We start from the raw sequence: 20,583 nt of genomic DNA, 5'->3' as shown, positions 1-20,583 counted from the left end.
ATTTTTTGAGGAGCTGCTCTACTGTTTTCCATAGCTGTTGTACCATTGTACATTCCTACAAATAGTGTACAAGGGTTTCAGTTTCTCCACATCCTTGCTAACACTCGTTATTTTCCCTTCCTTCCTTCCTTCCTCCCTCCCTCCCTCCCTTCCTTCCTTCCTTCTGACTAGTTATAGGTCTACACAGATTTTCTAGTTCTTCATGATTTAGTCTTGGTAGCTTTTATGTTTCTAGGAATTTGTCCATTTCATCTAGGTAATCCAGTGTGTTGACATACAACTGTTCATAGTATTCTCATAATCCTTTTACTTCTGTTGAATTGGTAGTAATGACCCCACTCTCATTTCTCATCTTACTAATTTGAGTCTTCTCTCTTTTTTTCTTAGTTTATCTAGCTAAAGGTTTGTCAATTTTGTTGATCTTTTTGAAGAACCAACTTTTGGTTTCATTTTTACCATTTAAAAAACATAAATATTCATTCTGTAACAAAATCCATAACTTACAGAGTGTTGTTATGTTATTTTTAAAGCCTCCAGCTAAGTTCCTGTCAACAGTTCTTGGCAAAAGTAATCTTCAGTTTTCGGGAATGAATATAAAACTGACCATCTCAACATGCAGCCTCACATTGATGAATCTTGACAACCAACAGGTAAGATCATGAATGTCACTTATAGTTTAACATATCATCTATTTTTCTAGAACAGTCTGGGCATAATGAAGAGAATAAAGTTTCAGACAGTGTGCCTAAAACTTAATAAGACATGAGGGAAAAAAATCTTCCAAGGATTTATGTGTAGCAATAATTAGGACAACAGTATTACTAACCCATCACTGGGGCATTTAACTGCCTACATACTTGCCCCTACCTATCGGCTTTATAATAAGAACTAAGGTGCAAAGAACATATTAAGTACCATTTGGAATATACTTGAGTCAGTCATTTATTACTCTCCGCTACCCCTCTCCAAAGGGAAAGAAATTCCATCATCAGAACTAACAGACTGTGTGTTGGACTGGGGATGCACATGAAGGACAGAGGGGAAGGGTGATGTTAGGGTCAATGTTCTAGCTAACCGAAATTTAAGCAGAAAACATTTTCTTCCAACCCTTAAGATTGAAAAGCCTTCTCAAATGTTATTGTGTGAACAACTTTTTCATCTTTGATGATTTATGATGCTATGGTGTGCCTGTTCTCACTGTAAACATTATTTCTCAAAGAACAGCATTGCTGAAGCAAATATAAAAGATATACAGGCATTGGGCTAAATATGTACTTTAAACTAGGAGACACTCTTTTTTGACTTTTTTATTTTTTAAACTAAATTCCTTATATCAGGTTATTTATGTATGTTAGAGTCTAATTTTTCTTTGTCTAATATGTAGTGATTTGAGGTTCTTAGTATTTAAGTTTACTGTGTGGAGCGCTATTGATCAGGGACTCACGCGAGGTTTAACGTGTACTTGTCAGTGATAAAACAGTAAGAGGCTTTGAGGTCACACGTAGGTTGAAAGCCTGGCTTTGCCACTAACAAGCAAGTTACCCTACCACTCAATTTTCATCATCAGTGAAATGAGAATTATAGTCTTAAACACAGAGTTTCTGAGAAGATGGTCTTAGCAACAGTATGTGTCTTATAGGGTTATTTAGAGGATTAAGTAAGATCATGTAAATCACTGGATGTAAATCAGTCAGCACAGTGCCCGTTGCATGGTGCATTTTTCCTTGAGGCCTTTTCATATACTCAGTACTTAGCAGGGAAAGCATATTGTAATATGTAAAATTATAAAATTGTCAGTAACATATAAGTACAGTTATAAACATTTTGATTTCCATTTTTTACCAAAAAATTCACTTGCAGGTTTTTAAAAAAAATTTTTCTTGGAGTATAGTTGATTTGCAATGTTGTGTTACTTTCTGCTGTATAGCAAAGTGAATCAGTTATGCATATACATATAGCCACTCTTTTTTAGATTCTATTCCCATATAGGTCATATACAGAATATTGAGAAGAGTGCTATATAATTTATTTATTTATTTATTCATTCATTTACTTTTGGCTGCGTTGGGTCTTCGTTGCTGCACGCAGGCTTTCTCTAGTTGTGGCGAGCAGGACTACTCTTCCTTGCGGTGTGTGGGCTTCTCATTGTGGTAGCTTCTCTTGCTGCGGAGCACAGGCTCTAGCAACATGGGCTCACAGTTCTGGCTCACGGGCTTAGTTGCTCCACGGCATGTGGGATCTTCCCTGACCAGGGCTCGAACCCGTGTACCCTGCATTGGCAGGTGGATTCTTAACCACTGTGCCACCAGGGAAGCCCCCCTGTTTTGTATAGTAGGTCCTTATTAGTTATCTATTTTATATATAGTAGTGTGTATATGTCAATCCCAATCTCCCAGTTTATCCCTCCCCAACCCCGCTTCCCCCCACCCCTGGTAACCATGTTTGTTTTCTACATCTGTGACTGTTTCACTTGTGGTTTTGAGGTTTGCTTTATTTTCTAAATTCAAAAGCAGAATAAAATACATTGCTTACACAGTAGTATAAAGCACCATAGAGGAAAATGTTTAATATGAAACAATTTTAAATAGATTCCTGTCTGGTTGAATCAAGATTGGTTATCCAAGAGAGGTGATACCATTGATATCTGACAGCAGAACATATGGGGCTGTACTTGGAAGATGCAGCCAACCTGGGTGGAAGGTGAAACATTAATTGTCCTTCGGATGCTTTGCCCTCAAGACATTTGTGGATGTAAAATTTATTTTTAGTTTTCACCCATGTGGATGGTACCAGGGATGCTCAACTCTTTTAGTTACAGGATTTCATTGAGTATAGGAACCCCTGAATTATCTGAGTTTTGTAGGGGAGGAAGAGTAGGCAAAGCGAGAGCCGTCACGATGACAGCTGTGCAGAATTGAATGAGCATTTTTAAAAATGGCTCTTTCCATGGGTGACTGAAGTGAATTGGGAATTTAGGAGGAAGAGGGTTGTGGTGTGTATGGTGGAGGGCACGTTATTCTCAAAATCTCTTTCCCCTCTGCTACCCTCTTCCAGGCCACTGCACTTAGAGCTGGTATTGCCACACGTCCATAGTCTTTCAGGCGAATAAAAGGAGGGACAGTGGGCATGGGTGGCTTCCACGACCAGTAGTTACAGCAAAGAGCTGCTTTGGGGAGTGGCTCACATCTTTTCTGCACTGGTGGCATCGAATGGGCTGTGTTCAGCCCACCGCTGGAGTGGGGACCAAAGTTAGGATCTCACTGATATTAGACCCAGGGGCTGATTTTTAAAAATAACTTTGAACTATTCTGCAGACCTGGGGAGAATGGCCACGGGGATGGGGTTTGGGGTGTAAAAAAGATGTGCCGCTCTAGATGCTTAAACTCAATAAGCTTTATACGTTCCTTCAAAAGGACAGCTAAAATGTCCAAGGGATAAAGGCAGCAGAGAAGTGACCGTGTGGATGTAGCATGAGAAAATGACTTATCAATTAAATTTTCCTTAAAGAAAACTAGCCTCTGAAGTTCTAAGATAAATACAAGTATCCTCCCCTCACCCTTAACTTCAGAGATATACTTTGGACTGAAAACATGAACAGCTTCAGGTTTATAGATACATTCATAGATGACAGAGCATTTATGGGTCAGATGGTTCACATTTATCTTGTCACTGAGAACATTAAGAATGTAACCATTCACTCCCAGAAAATGTCTCACAGAACCTCAGAGGCAGAATATAAGATATTAAACACGCAAACATGCAATGCTTGCAATTTTTAAAACTTACCATATTTGGGGATGGGAAAATATATTTTGCAAAAGCAAGTTATAGGGGTTTTTATATAGTCCTTGTTTTAAAAATTCAAGCAACAGGGCGCAATGGTTGAGAGTCCGCCTGCCGATGCAGGGGACACGGGTTCGTGCCCCTGTCCAGGAAGATCCGGCCCGTGAGCCATGGCTGCTGAACCTGCGCGTCCGGAGCCTGTGCTCCACAATGGGAGAGGCTACAACAGTGAAAGGCCCGCCTACCGCAAAAAAAAAAAAAAAAAATTCAAGCAACAGACTTCCTTGACATACTTTAATAAGGCGTTAGGCAAAAATGTCAGTCTGAGTAGCTCCTACTCCCACTATTTCTCTACTCGTTTCTACACTCCTATCATCGACTCTAACAGCTACTGAAATTGACACGGGTACTAAAGAGCTAAGGTAAAACGGGCAGAAAATGGAGACGTCCTTTAGTCTCCAAGAGGAGAGGCAATTCAAACACCTACAGAGGCCAGGCAGGTAATGCAAACTGTCCAGGTTCATGAACACACAGTGGTGCGAGCACAGTGATAAATGACGAGTGCTACTTGGTCTCCATGTTGGGGAGACAACACTGGGGAACATTGCAAACAGAATACTTTCCCTGCGTAAAGGCCAATCAGATGCTTCCGATGGGACTATAGGTCAAGGGCTGCCAGGTCTTCCACTTTTGGGGGAAAAAAAAAAAAGATGGAAATCTGGGAGTTTTGCTGCTCTCTCTGGATTATGAGATGTTGGTCTTTAATTAAGAAATTAAAATTATAAGCATGAGCCAAACAAAATAGAGGCGTTCTTGAGATGAGCCAATGTGGGGCATCTGATCTAAGCAAACATTTAAAGTAACTATGGATAGACCTAGAAAGCTCTGCACAAATCACACTACACACTCATAAGTTTAAGTTAACTCTCCCCATTCCACATCCCCATCCTCTCCCCCCATCAAAGAATCAGGATTACAACGTCCCCAGAACTCCTTTCTTTCGTTTATTTGTTTATATAGATGTGTGTATATCTTCAGTTAATCCTCACAATGTATAAGGTTCATCCAATTATCCTTATTTTCAGTTCAGGATCCTGAGGCAGAGAGATTAATCTACTCAGTTACAGAGCTATAAGCAGTGGAGCCCAGATTTGAATCAGGTAGGCTGGTTCCAGTCTGTGATTTAACTGTAACATTTAAAAATGTTACCATTTTCTACCTTTAGTAAATATTAACAAGTATTAATTTCAGCGGTCTCTCAGGTTATCGCCTAGTTTGTTTGTTTTTTTTGCGGTACGCGGGCCTCTCACTGTTGTGGCCTCTCCCGTTGCGGAGCACAGGCTCCGGACGCGCAGGCTCAGCGGCAATGACTTACGGGCCCAGCCGCTCCGTGGCATGTGGGATCTTCCCAGACTGGGGCACGAACCCGCGTCCCCTGCATCGGCAGGCGGACTCTCAACCACTGCGCCGCCAGGGAAGCCCCCTGCCTAGTTTTAAGACCAACAAACCAACCATCAGAGGAGTTAGAAAGTCCAGGTCTTTCTCCCCCAAATGAGCCTTCAAACCCAACAGGGAGTGGTTTTCTTTCCCCCTCCTCTTGCTCCCTACTTGATCCCTAAGAGAAAGAGAATTACACTCCCTGGTTTGTAGATCTGTTTTTTTCTGAACCTATTTCCCGTCATCTTTATCTGGAGGTAAATGCAACTAGTCAGTTCATGTGTACTGGCACCCTTTTAATTTTTTGTCCAGAGTCCCGTTAATTCACATCACACAAGCAGTTATGTATCCAGACTCATAACTGCATCTACAAGCTGTTTGAAAATGCAATGAAAGAAGTGAGCCATGTGAGAGGAAGCAGGATTAAGATGTTTTAAGTGCCAACACTTAACCTTCTATCTAGTGTTCGCCCATCTATCTCACCTCTCCCCACCAAGCTCATGTGTGAATTATGATCATCCTTGTCAGTCCTTTTCTTTCTTTTTTTTTTTTTTTTTTTTGCAGTATGCGGGCCTCTCACTGCTGTGGCCTCTCCCATTGCGGAGCACAGGCTCTGGACACGCAGGCTCAGCAGCCATGGCTCACGGGCCCAGCTGCTCCGCGGCATGTGGGATCTTCCCAGACCGGGGCATGAACCCGTGTCCCCTGCATTGGCAGGTGGACTCTCAACCACTGCGCCACCAGGGAAGCCTGTCCGTCCTATATTTTACAGAAAAGAACACCCGTCCCTAAAAGACAGGATGACTGTTAACATAAATAAGGCTCTAAGTTGTCCTGCTGTATTGGATGTGTCCTTTACTGCCATAATGGAGCAAAAACATCTGGTACCTTTGTACTGATCCTAAGACCTGTTGGTATATTCAGTTTTACTGGGCACAGACTCCTGACTAATTATTATTCACACAGAACATCAACATCTTAAGAACCACAGTAACATCCTTATTGATTTGGCAGTTTTTCCCAGGTTGGCAAATTCTCTTATAGGAATTTACTAAGTTTAATTTCCACAAATTAATTTGTAATCTGGTATTTGAAGCTGGAGCACGTTCCCTTATAGTCATTAAGTTTAAATCATAAGGTGATTGCAATCATACAAAAAAACCAGTATAACACAATAAAAAGTAGTATTAGAGAAAGTATGTATGCAATACCATTAGCCAAACAAAATACACAGAACAAGAAATTTTTATTATCCTCAATGCTGGTGCATAACCACTAACAAGCTTAATTAGAGGAGGAGACAGAGGGAAACTTCAGATACCGAGGTGGATTTCTGGGCAGGTTTAAAAGCTTTAAGGGTTGTTCATGAAGTCTTTTTTAGGTGTAGGGCTTTCCTTTTACTGGACAATTTTCACTTAACAGTTCTTACATTATGAAGTTCAACCAGAGTCTTTTGCCTGTAAAAAATGAAAAACAGAGAGCAAGTAAAACACAATATTTCTCTAGTATATACGGATGTTAGAAATAGTGTGTTTTCTTTGTACTTTCACATACACATTAATGTCTACATTTGAAACTTATTAAGGACATCTTAATTTTTGACTTTTAAAAATGTTCAAGACAATGAATTTTCATGAATTAAAGATTACAGTAGCTTTAAAAATGATCAAGATACATGTACAAACAAAATCTCAGATGCTCTTGGAAACACATTTTAAGATATAGCACACATGATACATATTTCTTTTGGGGTTTGATTATCCTTTCGGGATACTGAAGAATACTCGATTTATTTTACACTAAAAATTTAGCTTTTGATAACCACGGCTTGGATAGATCACAAAATGGAACCTGACAGTTTTCTCAATTTGCTTTCAGTCCAAATAACTCAAAAAACATCTCATGTCCTAAGCTGGATAAATTAGTTACTTTTCCTCATATAATTAATATCAGTGGGCTCTTGTACTGGCAGTCTACCTTGGTCATGACTTACTCTTGCAAAGCCATCCCTTACAGGAACATATATTTTCCTCAATGCAAGGAAATTAAATCTGGATCAATAACAAAGTCAAAGCCATAAATGTTTCAGGACATTCTTGAAGACAGGTTTCAACAGTATTTAGATCCTTTTTCTTTAACAATTTCCTTTTTCATAACTGTGCAGTCGCTACTTTATTCTACAAAAAAAAAAAAAATTTTTTTTTTTGAAGACCAAGTTTTTCATTGGCACGGAACTATTTGGAATGAACCCAAGAGACAGTGGAATGCCAGGTCTCTCCTCAAGTAGTTTCCTCCTCTCTTCACAGCGTTTAACTACTCTCTATCAATAATCTCATCACAGCCGAGCTCTTCGGTCAGACGATTGACAACCATGAGTGAAAAAAGCTCTTCGATAAAAGCCAACTGATCAAACGGGGTCTTCTCATAATGCATCTGAAACCCGCCATCCAGAGCTGCTTCTCTTGCTCTGGAGGTTCTCAAAAACATCTTGTTGGCTTCTTCAAGGGCCGCTGATACTCTGTAGCCTGCACCACTCAGCTGCTCCTCTTCCGGATAGTCGTAGTCGTCCTCCCAGTCATCGAATTCCTCGCCCTCGTCCTCGCTCTCGAAATCAGGGCCCGCGATCTGGCCTGGCTGCTCCCCAGGGCCGGGCCGGCTAGCGAGGCGTCGCTGCCCCAGCGGCTCCGCCATTGGTTGGGCGACCTCCTCCTCCATCGGGCCTTCCTCCTCCAGCTGTGGCTGGGCCCCGGCGCGGGAGGGGTTCAGGGATGGCTCCCGGCTCCCGCCGCCTACCTCCATCTGCGGAAGGTCACTCTCGCCAGGCATCACATCCATCTGTAGGTCATTGCTTTCCTCATAGAGCTCGGACAGCTCGTTCATTTCAGACATTGTGCAAGCGGCTCAACCTCCCCGCAAGGCGTTTTCGGCAAGATCGGAGCTACGCGGCCGTGCGCTTGTGCGCTTGCGCAAGCACCGTGCGCTTGCGTGACCTTGTGCGTGTGCGCGACCCCCAGACACCGCCTACCCCTCGGAGGGCTGATTGGGGGCCGGTAGCTCGCAGTTCCACCCCGGGAATGTTCCCGGGGCTCGCTGGTCGGCTTTCCGTGCGTTCGAACTTCAGACCTAGATGCTGTACGTGCAAGAGCATTGCTTGACCACTGCCTTACCTAACCGTTCTGCTGCTTATGATGCGATAAGCTTGAAAATACATGGCTCTGTAAGACCCCGTACTCCTCCCTCATCACCCCCCTCCTTTCTCTCCCTCTTTCTGCGCCTATTCTATCCCCCATCCCCAGGCAGTCGCGTCTCTTCCACGGTATTACCTGTCTTTTATCTGTGCGCTAATGACCGCTAAATCCGCACTTCCAAACCACACGAAGTTCTCAACCGCAGATCAACATATTTAGAATTTATCCATTCATCTCTCCTGTTTTTCTCATTTAAAAAAAAGTTAAATTCACAAATAAGCATATTATCGGTGTTCTTTAAAAAAACAGACAAGAAATACATAGTCCCATTGCATTTCGCAGGAGATAAAGGTACACTGTTACCAGTTTGGTGTGTATTCTTTAAACCCTTTTTCTTTACTTTTACATGAATCTTTATGTCCTTGTGGAAAAAAATCTTATTTTTTTTACGCGTCTTACATAATTGTCTTCAACTGACAAAATAAGCAAACAAACAAAAAACCCTCATCAATGTCTTGAAGATTTACCTGTTAGTATACATAGACATATATTTTTTCATACTATTCTATTTGTATAGCTATACTGTAGTTGACCTAACTATGCACAAATAACTTTCTATATTTTGATATTATAAACTATGCGTAATTGAACATCCACATGTGCCAGTATTTTTCTAGAATAAAAACCTAGAAGTGCAAAGGTGGAATTTTGGGGTATGCATACTTTGGTTTTTAGTGAATGTCAAATTGCTCTCAAAGTTGCTGTACAAATTTAAGCTCTAGCCAGCGGTGTCTGAGAATATCCACACCGTTACCAGACATGATTTTGTTGAACTTTAACAATTTTATCCATTTAATGCCGTCCTGTTTTATTTTTTATAGCCTTAATTTATTGGAGATTATCTTTCAATATGTTTATTGAACATTTCTATCAATATTACCTCTGAAAATTAAATGGTCTTATTTTGGGTTTATTTCTTTTTCTTATTGATATAGGAATTTCTTATAAACTCTGTATGTGAATACTTTGTTTCACATGTTACAAATATATTCTCCCTCTTGTTTCTTGTTTTGGGGGTCTTATGCAAAAGTTTAAAAATGGGTTTTCATGCAATCAAATCTAAGGGTTTCTTTCCTGTCTTTTTCTTTCTATTAAGATGGATTTACCTACCTCAGAAATCATAAGCATAATCTTTTATCTGTCTTCTAATGTTTGTATAGATCTTTTATGGATCAAACATTTATTTATAAATAGCATGAGGACAGGATTTATTTATATATATTTTTCATATATGTAGCTAATTCAGCCACCTCCGCTAATTTAATCACTTGTCCTTTTGTCTGCTATTTGGTGCCACATCTATCATAGACTAAAAAACCACAAAAGTGTCAATCTGTTTTTAGACTTTGTAGTCTAATGAATTTCTGTAGTTTTATAATATGTCTTAATAATAAGGAAAATCTTGTCTCTTTGTTCTTTAAAAAAATTGCCTTAGCTCTTCTTGCACATTTATTCTTCCAGTGTGAATTTTAGAAGTAGTTTGAAAAGTTCCCTGAATGGCATTGGTGGAATTTTTATTGGAATTGCATGGAATTTATAGATTAAATTGGGGGAGAATTGACATCTTTACGGTATTGTCTTCTCATCCATAAAGGTGATATATGTCTTTCTACTTGTTCAGGTCTTATTTGTACCCTTCAATGAAGTTTTCCAAAAAGTCTTATGTGATTCTTATTAGTTTTATACTTAGGTTCTCTTGTAAAATGTACCTTCCCCCTCTCCCCCATGCAGTGTCAAATTGGCTATTGCTAATACATGGGAATGACACTGAAATCCGTGTATTGATTTTGTTTTTAGTGATCATTTTAAACTGAAACATAAATATAGGGTAGTGCACAAATCATAAGTGTATAGCTTGATTATCACAAAATGAACATGTTTGTATAACCACTACCCAGATCAAGGAACACCATTTGCAAGATTCTAGAAAACCACTTGCTTTCTCTTCCTTTGCGCCAAAAGTCACCACTATCCTGACCGCAAACAGAATAAAATACCTGCTGCGTTTGAACTTGATATAAATTCAACTGTGCAGTATACAATCTTTGTGACAGGCTTCTTTTTGCCCAAGAAATATATTGTTGCTATGTAGTAGCCCCGTGTTTGAATACCACAATGATCATTATTGGGATTGTTTCCAATTTGGGGCTATTGTGAACAGGGCAGTGATTATCCTGATTGAGAAGATCTTTCGGTGTACGTGTTTACACAGTTCTTTTGGATATACATCTAAGAGTAGGATTTCTTGGTCACCATATGTAAGCAGCTTCAGTAGATTCTGGTAAGCAAATCTGAAGACAGGATTAGCCAATCGGTGCATCGTTGTTTTAATAAACAGTACGACAGATACATCTCTGCAAGTTGGTCGTTGCACTGTGGTTTCCAAATAAGCAAGCCTAGAATCTCAAGTAAAAGAGACAGTCTTCTTGGCTGACTAACGCAGTTCACCTGGATTGTCCTGCTTCATATCGGAAGTCTTAATAGTAGTGCCTTAGTAAGAATACTTCTGGTGGCAGATGACTGAAACTCAATTCAAACTAACTTATATAAAATTAAATAAATAAAATAGAAAAAGTACCTAAAAACATAAAGGGATGGGGGGAATGTATTGGTTGAACTGACGAAACAAGAGATGCATTCTATTATTCATCTCAGTTCCTCCCCAAAGATGTTGATTGACTTTGCTGTATCCAGCGGGATGGTGTTTTCTGATTGGCTAGGCCTGGATCATGTATCCAGATGCAGGGAGAGGGGTAGTGAGATGGGCATCTCAAACCCACCTGAACCTCATGGTCTAAGTGAGATTATTATAGAAAGTGGGTGGAGTGGTTTCCCAAGGCATGCCGAGCAGGCAAAAGCAAAACAAGCCAATGTATGTACGTTACTGTTAGATGGTGTGTAACTAGGTATAATTAGTTTCTAGCATTATACATGTTTAATTTGTTTATGTTTTCCAGATTATTGCAAATCATCATATGCAGTCTATTTCATTTGCTTCTGGAGGGGATCCGGTAAGTATGAATTCATAAGAGTTCTTTTGTGCCGCGGAGCGGCTGGGCCCGTGGGCCGTTGGCCGCTGGGCCTGCGCGTCCGGAGCCTGTGCTCCGCGGCGGGAGGGGCCTCAGCTGTGGGAGGCCCGCGTACCGCAAAAAAAAAAAAAAAAAAAAAAAAAAAGTTCTTTTTATAAGAGTTAAAAGAACTTCCATGTAAAGCATATTAGCCACTACCTGTCGTTTCCAAATATCTTATTACAGTTTGTGAATAGCCACATGTAGCTGGTAATCAAAAATTTGGTTTTGACAGAATATTTCCTGTCACTGATTTTTTTTTTAAGTATTTGGATTAGTAGATGAATTTATAATACTCCATTGTGTTATTATCTGAGAAGTTTCTTGTAGATAATATCCAGTTCATAAAAAACAAGCATGTCATATGTGTTTTGGCGGTCCTCCCTCAGAATTCTTTTCAACGCAGAGTTCCAGGCAGATCCTACTAACCAGCTGGATTTGGTATACAAGGGGAAGCCTATTTGCCATTCTAGCCATCAACCAAGGCAACTAAATCTAATCCGAAACGAGCGACTAGGTTTGCAGAAACTCGTGGAGGGAATGCTGAGCTGGGGAGAGAAAACTTGCAGTTCCTCCCTACCAAGAGGCCATGTGATGCTCATTTCCCATGAATTGTGCGGGACTGAGTCAGTGCTGTGCCTCCAAGCCTTCTTTGCAGAGTGGAGGGTCATTCCCTGACCTCCAACTGCATCCACTGTGGACCAGAGCAAAAGGAGAGGGTCACTGAAGCTAGGAAGCCTGTGACTGACCAAGAAACAAATCTGTTTAAACTGAGGGAGGAGGAGGAGGGTTTTGCTCCTCTGTGACATTGTGACATTTTTCTTGTACCTTGAAATATAGAGTTGACCCTTGAACAATGCAGGGATTGGGGGCCCCAATCTTCCACCAAGTCAAAAATCTTCATATGACTTACTGTGGGCCCTCCATATCCCCAGGTCCTCTATATCCGCCCTCCATCTGGCCTTGTAATCTGGCTTCAACAGCGACTCCAAGGATGTGTTTGGTAGCAGAGAGGGTTGACTGCCAGTCTGAAAAGGCCCACATTGTCTGTTACTTCTCTTCCTAACCCATTATAACTCAACCATCCATGAAGGAACTCGAATACTTTCCTTAAGCAATTTAAAGTAATGAGTTCTATAAGAGTAGTGTGAAAAATAATTATTGCTGTTTGCCCTAAATTTTCCTTTTCAAGTTTCAATGATTGCTGTCATTTTAGAATTGGTATGAAAATCTTTATTTTACCCTAGGCATGCCCTGCATGGTGTCTACCATAGTTCTCCAGAATCCTAATTCTTTTTAGACTGTCTTTATGTGCCTTCCGTTCTTTATTTCTTTTGACCAACCAAAGCACTGCCCCTACAAAGACAAACAGGAAAGAATTGTAGCCACTGTGGGAAAGTTTGTACCTACTGAATTGAGTGGCACCCTTGTGCTCTCTGCAGCTGGAGAGAAAGCCTGCTGGTTTTAAGTAGAAAACTGGAGTGACCAGAAGCCTTGGCATTAGAGGTCCCCCGAGTGAAGTTCTACCCTCAGGTCAGGGAGGTAGCATGGTGGAGTGCCAGGCTCTGGAGTCAAATAAGACTTGACTTATTTAGACTCTAAGCTTCAGGGTCCTCATCTGTAAAATGGGGAATGATCACCCTTGCCTCAGGTGCTGTGAGAATTAAGTGGAATGGCGCATGTAAACTGCTAGCACAGTGCCTGGCACGGAGTGATAACTGTCCCCACTGCTGCTAACACATGTCTGTATTTTCTTAGGACACTCACTGAGATAATTTACAGCTTCACATCAGATAACGGTCCAAGGGGTAGGCAACCAGAAGTCTCCGTGGCCCAATGTAGTACCCATTCTTTCTACCATTGTCCCTCCAAAGTTTCAAAAATACTGGGTGTTCCTCTCACCTCTCCACGCTGCTCACCCTCACTTTTACTCTCGTCTCATAAACAGTTTACTTGTCTTCCTTCTTTCAGCCCTGAAGGCAGTTCTTGGGAATGCTTCTGTGTCTGTATATGCTTTCTTCATCTCAAGAATGCATTATGAGTATGTCAAAATTAAATATATTTCTTAGATTCCCCCCCCCATCTGTGCTTTACTTTTAACATCCTTTAAATTCTCCTAGATATTTACAGTTATAGAACTTTAGGACTGTGAGAATGTTGGAGACTCTTGAAGATGAGGAAACTGAGGTCTGGAGAGGCCCCATGACCTCTTTCCCATCAACTAATATAGCAGACAGCATAGCTAGCATCATGCCACCTCTTCAACTTTAAAATGAGCAGCCAAGCCCCTGGCAGTTGTGGCTTTGCTTCTAAATTATATAATGTAAAGCTCATAGATACGACCTTATTTATTTATAAGATATTTCAAATCTTTTGTCTTTTTGCATAAGAGAGATTTACTTAGGTGTGTGTTATTTTTTAAAATAACTGAAGGCAAGTTATGCTGGCCCTGAGATCTGTTTCCTGTATGATTCATTGTGGGTTATTAAGTGATTGTCCTTGAGGGTATTACAAACATGGGCTTTTATTTCCTGCCAGTTGACTGCATCTTTCCTCTAGAGAGTCATACTTCCAATCTGCAAATGGCATTGTGTGTATTTTTTTTCCTGAGAACTGAGATAACAAAAAGCATCTTTAATTATTAAAATCTTATTCATCAGCATACTGTTTTCAATAAAAGTCAGAATTACCAAGTAGCTTTTTGTTTATTTGTTCTTCCAAAGCCAGCAACGTCTCTCTTTTTTAACATAAGTTTAAATGGTGCTATTATCTTTCTTTTAAAGTTTTTTATTTTTATACAATTTTTAAAGGTAAAGTCCATTTACACTTACTACAAAATATTGGCTCTATTCCCCATGTTTTACCATACATCCTTGATCCTACCCAGTAGTTGGTACCTCTCACTCCCTGACCCCTGTATTGCCCACCTGCCCCTCCTCCACTGGTAAGCACTAGTTTGCAACACATCTCTTTTTGAACTCCTTAGGTTTTTCACGGGTTCTCTTTCTCAAAAATGATCTCTCCTTTCCGTATATTGATCAAATAAGTGCCTTGTAGTTTTGCCCTTTTATTCCGTAAGTTGCACTGCACACAGGCAAGCTAACAACCATAAAACCCATGTCTCTTTAATCAACTTATTTTCTGATGTATGTGGTATCTGTTTGGACAGCAGGGAAATCATGGTGCCACATCCTAGTCTGTGACACCTTTGTGACTGCGAAACCCCTGGTATTTCAACTTTCAACACAGGAGAGTTATAGTTCCTAACCATTTTTTGGTGAATGTTTGTCCTAACCTATTCCCTACTGCATTCTCTTTTGTTCTTAGTGGCATGGTCTGCCTCTAAATTTTTAATCTTCAAATTCTCTCCCCAAGGGGCAGAGAATGTGGACTCCACACACAGTTGCTAAATATATAGTGTATATTTGTTTATGTTCCCTCCTAGGATGGCTTTCCTTTGCTCTTTAAACAGAAACCTTAGTATCGGTCCTTGCCTGAGTATCATATCCTAAATGTACTCTTATCATTCAACAGTAACAATGCATTCATTTTAAATGCAATCATTTTCCCTTTTTTATAGGATACTACAGACTATGTTGCCTACGTAGCTAAAGATCCAGTTAATCAACGAGGTATGGAAAGCAACTTCTAGATTTTCTTAAGAGCTGGTATATACCAACTTTAAAAAGTAACAAGCAATTATTTTCAATATGCAAAGTGATGAGAGTCACTAGAATGCTATACTGGGGTCTAGAAATATTAAGTAACTCTGGGTTTGAAATAAATAGCCCTGCTACCAGAGCAAAGTAGAAAAAATATATAGGTGGGATTTAAATCCCACCAGTCATTTGAGCCATTTACATCCCATAAACCAAAAGGCTTATCATCTATTTGTATAAGCGAAAGAGAAGCTGTTTTGGTTATAATAGACGGGGCTGGCTGCCACATCCCCAGCGGACAAATGAGTTACCCTTGAGACCGAAACCAGTGACGTCATTGGCCTGCAGTGGCCTTGGCAAGTGTGTGTGTGTGTGTGTGTGTGTGTGTGTGTGTGTTTATATGCATTGAGCCTGTGCACTTGCTGTTCAGGAGCCTGGCATGTCACTCTGTCTGGCATTTTCTCATCTTTTGGATCTCAGTTTAAATGTCTCTTCTTCAGAGAGACCTTCTTTGACTCATATACTACCATCTCCAGTAGTATATGCCACCCTGCTGTGTCATAATACTTTATTTCTCTTCTGTTGACAGTCATCCCACACTTTTGTTATTTCTTTTACTCACTTGTTTATGTGTTTAGTGTCTTTCCTTTCTACTGAAAGCTCCTGGAGGGCAGGAACCTGTTTATCTTATTCACCGTTGTTTCCCAAGCACTCATCACAATGCCTTGCACATAGGTGATGTTCCATAACTATTTTTGTTGAATGACTGAGCGAATGGAAGGGTAAGTTGATTAGTTGTCTTATCCCAGGATTTGGCAAGGGTACCTAAGAAACTCACCTTCTAGCCACACTTTGGATCAGGGACCTGAAGTTAGGCCATTGAGCCCCTGCAGACAGACATGCAGAGTGTTGCTTCTCATTCCTAACTCTGGGACATTCAGACTCCTCATAGGGATGAGTGTTCGGTTGCTTCTCCTCCTTAATTAGAGCCTATGAATTGAGCAGCATCCCCTGTCACCGCAGGGGTAGAGTCTGCCCCCCAAACATTTATTAAGTACACATGGAGTGGAATTTGGAAATTCAAAGAGCTCTAAAGACACAGAGGCGGAAATGTGCGTGGCGTACTGGGGACAGGTGAATAAAACACTAGAATGCCGATTGTGTTTGGAGGAGAAAAAAGTCAAAAGGGCATCTAGAGGGCAGATAGGAGAGAGCTAATAAGTAGGAACTTATTCCTATGGGCCAAAGGGTGGAGAAGGCTGTTTATAAAACAGAGATTTAGGAAGGTTGGTTTGGCAGCAGGATGCAGTAGATGGATTCAGGGAGGGAGGGAGGTCAATCTGGAAGCGATCATGATTGTCAGAAATGAAATTATGAGGACCAGCTGCTGGCATAGGACCTGGCACAGAGTAGATTCTCAGTAAATGCAGGCCAAGAGAACATGGCTCGATGAGACGGAAAGAAGGAACAGGTGACAAGTACTGTGCAATACTGCATTAAAATAGACTCTAAACTACATAATAAAGAATGGATATTACTCAAAGAGTAGATAGAAGAGACAATGGATATTACTCAAAGAGTAGATAGAAGAGACAGGAACTAGTGAAGGGGAAACGGGGGGAGTAGGAACAGAACACAACAAAGGATACCAGAAGAGCAACCTCTTTTAATCAGGCCTGAGCTTCCCTAAAGAATAAAAGTATGCTATTTTTGGGAAGGTCTCTGAACAACAAAGCCCTTTCTCTCAACCTGAAAAGGGCAGGGTGAAAGGAAGAGCAAATAGATCAGGAAATCCAGATGTTTAGTAGCTTTTCCATCAGTCACTGAATATCTCAGGCATGTCATTGCTCTTCAGTAAACAGCAGGAGGCGTTCAAAGATTCTGCTCCTTGCTGAGGCTAATGGTGAGCAGGATCCACATGCTTGCAAATCTCCCTGCTTGCTTAAGTGAAATACGAGAGGCAGAGCAAATACGATGCAACTCGTTCACTATTTTTTTTTTTTTTACATCTTTATTGGAGTATAATTGGTTTACAATGGTGTGTTAGTTTCTGCTTTATAACAAAGTGAATCAGTTATACATATGTTCCCATATCTCTTCCCTCTTGCGTCTCCCACCCTCCCACCCTCCCTATCCCACCCCTCCAGGCGGTCACAAAGCACCGAGCTGATATCCCTGTGCTATGCGGCTGCTTCCCACTAGCTATCTAGTTTACGTTTGGTAGTGTATATATGTCCATGCCTCTCTCTCACTTTGTCACAGCTCACCCTTTCCCCTCTGCATATCCTCAAGTCCATTCTCTAGTAGGTCTGTGTCTTTATTCCTGTCTTACCCCTAGGTTCTTCGTGACATTTTTTTTTTCTTAAATTCCATAACTTGTTCACTTTGAAATCTCCTGTTCTGGTGTCCTAGTAGTTCATCAGAGCTGAGTTGCTAGAAGGGGATCCACGGGGATCCCGGCCTGCGGATTCTGCAAAGGCATTTATGAGAACTATTGACTGAGCTCATGGATGGGATTTGAGAGTTGAGAATAGATTCAGAAATGGTTCAAATAGAGGTTTTCTTTTTTTTAGTCCCCAGCCCATGTGTAGGAAGTAAGAAAGGTGCTGGAGTCAGACAGTCTGGGTGGGAATCATAATTCTTCCCCCATCTCACCATAGGCCTCAGCCAAGCTGTTTCACGTCCTGAACCTCAGTTTCTTTAAGTGGGAGAAATAACATCTACTTGCTGGTGTTATTGGGAGGAGTAACTGAGGTAATACGGGGAAAGCATCATTTCCTTTACAGTCTCTTCTCATCTTTCTTCTTTAGGGAAACAGTTCTGTTGAGTAGCTAGATGACTTAGAAATCTATGGTGATTTTCTTGGGCAAAAAAGTTAGTATCTCCTCATCACTCCTTTTCTTGTCCCCTTACCCCTTCTCTTGTTTATCGTGGTTGGGAAGCCTTCTGCGAGAAGCCACTCTGTTCACGACATACCCACTGCTTGCACATCCCTCTAGTGTTAAATCCTTCCCCCTCACCTGAGCCTCTGGACTTTAATTTCTGTACAAAGGTACCAACACAGCTCTTGAGTCCTCAAATAATTATTAATTACATACTAATTTACAATGGGCTGAGGTAATTGTTGTGGGAGAAAAATAATTCCTGGCCACCATGGGCTCATCATCACGGGGGAGAGAAACAGAAGCTGTAGGGTGTGCAGGAGAAGTAGGGGAGCATAGGGAATAGTGCCTGGAGCCTGGCAGGTGCCCAGGTAGGCTTTATGCAATAAGTGAATAAAGGCGCAGGTGGAAGAACTGTGCAGTGAGAGCTTGGGGCTGTGGGTTTGGATGGTGGGCAAAGGTGGGATTGCAGGGAAAGCAAAGAATAGAAGTAGGGGAGCCATGGCTGAAAAGGTAGGGAGATTGTGGAGGCTTTGAATGCCAGCCAAAAGGTCACTGGGAGCTATTGAAGATTTTGAGCTTTATAAAAACTTATCCTGGCTTCTGCCATTCTACTGAAATTAAAAAATGATAATTTTTCTGGCCTTTGTATCTGTAAAGGTGATATTGGAGGGCAGGAAAGCAGTCTGGAATTGTAAAGTCCAATTTGGAGGACGTCTCATTGGTCCTGGGCAGGGGTGATGATGCTTTAAACTGCACTGGGGGAAGAAGGGACAGTCTGGACCAAATTGTGAACTAATAGTACTTGGGAGCTATTTAGATACGAGCATTGATTTAAAAAAAAAAAAAAAGAAATCAGATGATCCTGAGGATTTAATGAGATATTGTATGCGATGCAAATCTCTCAGTGCCTGGCTCATTGTGAGTATGCTATAAACGATAGCCATTATTATTACTGTCCTGAGCGATCTGAAGTGGTGTGCACTAAAGAAACAGGGAGTTTTACAAATAGGAAAAGCAATCCAATAGAGAAATAAGAACAAGAAAGTTACTTACTGCGTGCTCACCACATGCCAGGCATTATCAAGAGTATTTAGTCTGCGTGGTCTCACTTCAACCTCACAACGATCCTATGAGGTAGGTATTAATGTTACTCATTTTTTGTAGAAGCAAACTCTGGAATTGAGAAAAGATGGTTTTACTAAGCTCACCCAGCTAGTAAGTACCTGGACCGACTCCAGGTCTGGAGCACACAAGGCACCAAGAAACATTAAAAAAAAAAAGTTTAACCTTACTAGTAATCAAAGAAACACAAATTATAATTAGATATCATACTTTGTCTTGATAAAAGGTAAAACGTGATTTAGAGTAGTAGGAACTCTTGAACACTGCAGATCCAAATGTTTCAGAGAGCAAACTGACAATTTGCATCAAACTTTAAAAAAGGTAAACACTTTTGAACCAGCAACTTCACTTCTAAGGAAATAAGCCATGCACAAAGATTAAGCAGTAAAGATCACTGTCATGTGTTATTGATACAATAGGAAAAAGAAAATTCAGTATTCATAAATAGCAAATTATTTAAATGAATCCATAGACTGTACTACCATGCAGCAATTAATGTTACTGAGTACAAAAAGCAGATTATGAAACAATGCGTATGGTATGATTCCAGGTAACTTTTTGGAAAAAAGATAGGAAAGACAAGATGTGGCACATATATACAATGGAATATTACTCAGCCATAAAAAGAAACGAAATTGAGTTATTTGTAGTGAGGTGGACGGACCTAGAGTCTGTCATACAGAGTGAAGTAAGTCAGAAAGAGAAAAACAAATACCGTACGCTAACACATATATATGGAATCTAAAAAAAAAATGGTTCTGTTGAACCTAGGGGCAGAACAGGAATAAAGACACAGACGTAGAGAAACAGACTTGAGGACAGAGGTGGGGGAAGGGGAAGGGGAAGCTGGGATGAAGTGAGAGAGTGGCATGGACATATATACACTACCAAATGTAAAATAGATAGCTAGTGGGAAGCAGCTCCATATAGCACAGGGAGATCAGCTCGGTGCTTTGTGACCACCTAGAGGGGTGGGATAGGGAGGGTGGGAGGGAGGCTCAAGAGGGAGGAGATATGGGGATATGTGTATACATGTAGCTGATTCAGTGTATTATACAGCAGAAACTAACACAACACTAAAGCAATTATACTCCAGTAAAGATGTAATAGAAAAAAAGACTGGAAAGACACATGCCAAAATGTTAATAGTATGTAGTTATTCCTGGATAGTGAGACTTATGTAATTTTTATTTCCTAGAGTCTTTCTACTTTCTAAAACTATTATAATGAATATTTATTACATTAGTAAAGAGAAAAGAATGTTCTGATTCCTTGAATAAATACAAAAAACAGTGAAATCAGAAAGACAATGTTGTAAACTTACCTGGTGAGTTTGGTTCATCCAGGGGAACATGTTCAGTAGAAAGGAGACGCCTAGAGG

At 40.7% G+C, this 20,583-nt stretch overlaps 2 protein-coding genes across 3 annotated transcripts in view; one reads left to right on the top strand and one right to left on the bottom strand.

The window, feature by feature from the left end:
• The window catches only part of SHC4 (SHC adaptor protein 4), a 128,046-nt gene that overhangs the window by 68,414 nt on the left and 39,049 nt on the right, over nucleotides 1-20,583 (top strand). For both annotated transcript variants that reach the window (XM_065871358.1, XM_065871357.1), the window contains exons 4-6: nucleotides 531-650; nucleotides 11,426-11,479; nucleotides 15,117-15,168. In XM_065871358.1, coding sequence (XP_065727430.1) covers nucleotides 531-650; nucleotides 11,426-11,479; nucleotides 15,117-15,168 — 226 coding nt within the window. The remainder of the gene's footprint in view (nucleotides 1-530; nucleotides 651-11,425; nucleotides 11,480-15,116; nucleotides 15,169-20,583) is intronic.
• Nucleotides 6,448-8,182, bottom strand: EID1 (EP300 interacting inhibitor of differentiation 1). Its single transcript, XM_065872521.1, has one exon. It carries the CDS (start codon nucleotides 8,107-8,109, stop codon nucleotides 7,534-7,536), a length of 576 nt encoding a protein of 191 aa, XP_065728593.1. The 5' UTR covers nucleotides 8,110-8,182; the 3' UTR covers nucleotides 6,448-7,533.

The sequence above is a fragment of the Phocoena phocoena genome, chromosome 2 (genome assembly GCF_963924675.1).
Source record: "Phocoena phocoena chromosome 2, mPhoPho1.1, whole genome shotgun sequence".
In the NCBI taxonomy this organism is placed as follows: domain Eukaryota; kingdom Metazoa; phylum Chordata; class Mammalia; order Artiodactyla; family Phocoenidae; genus Phocoena; species Phocoena phocoena.
The sequence above is the reverse complement of the archived record's forward strand: the minus strand, read 5'-3'. Positions and strand labels throughout refer to the sequence as shown.

Bases quoted from the DNA above. Each gene is read 5' to 3' on its own strand.
- EID1 (XM_065872521.1), bottom strand. From the start codon at position 8,109: ATGTCTGAAATGAACGAGCTGTCCGAGCTCTATGAGGAAAGCAATGAC.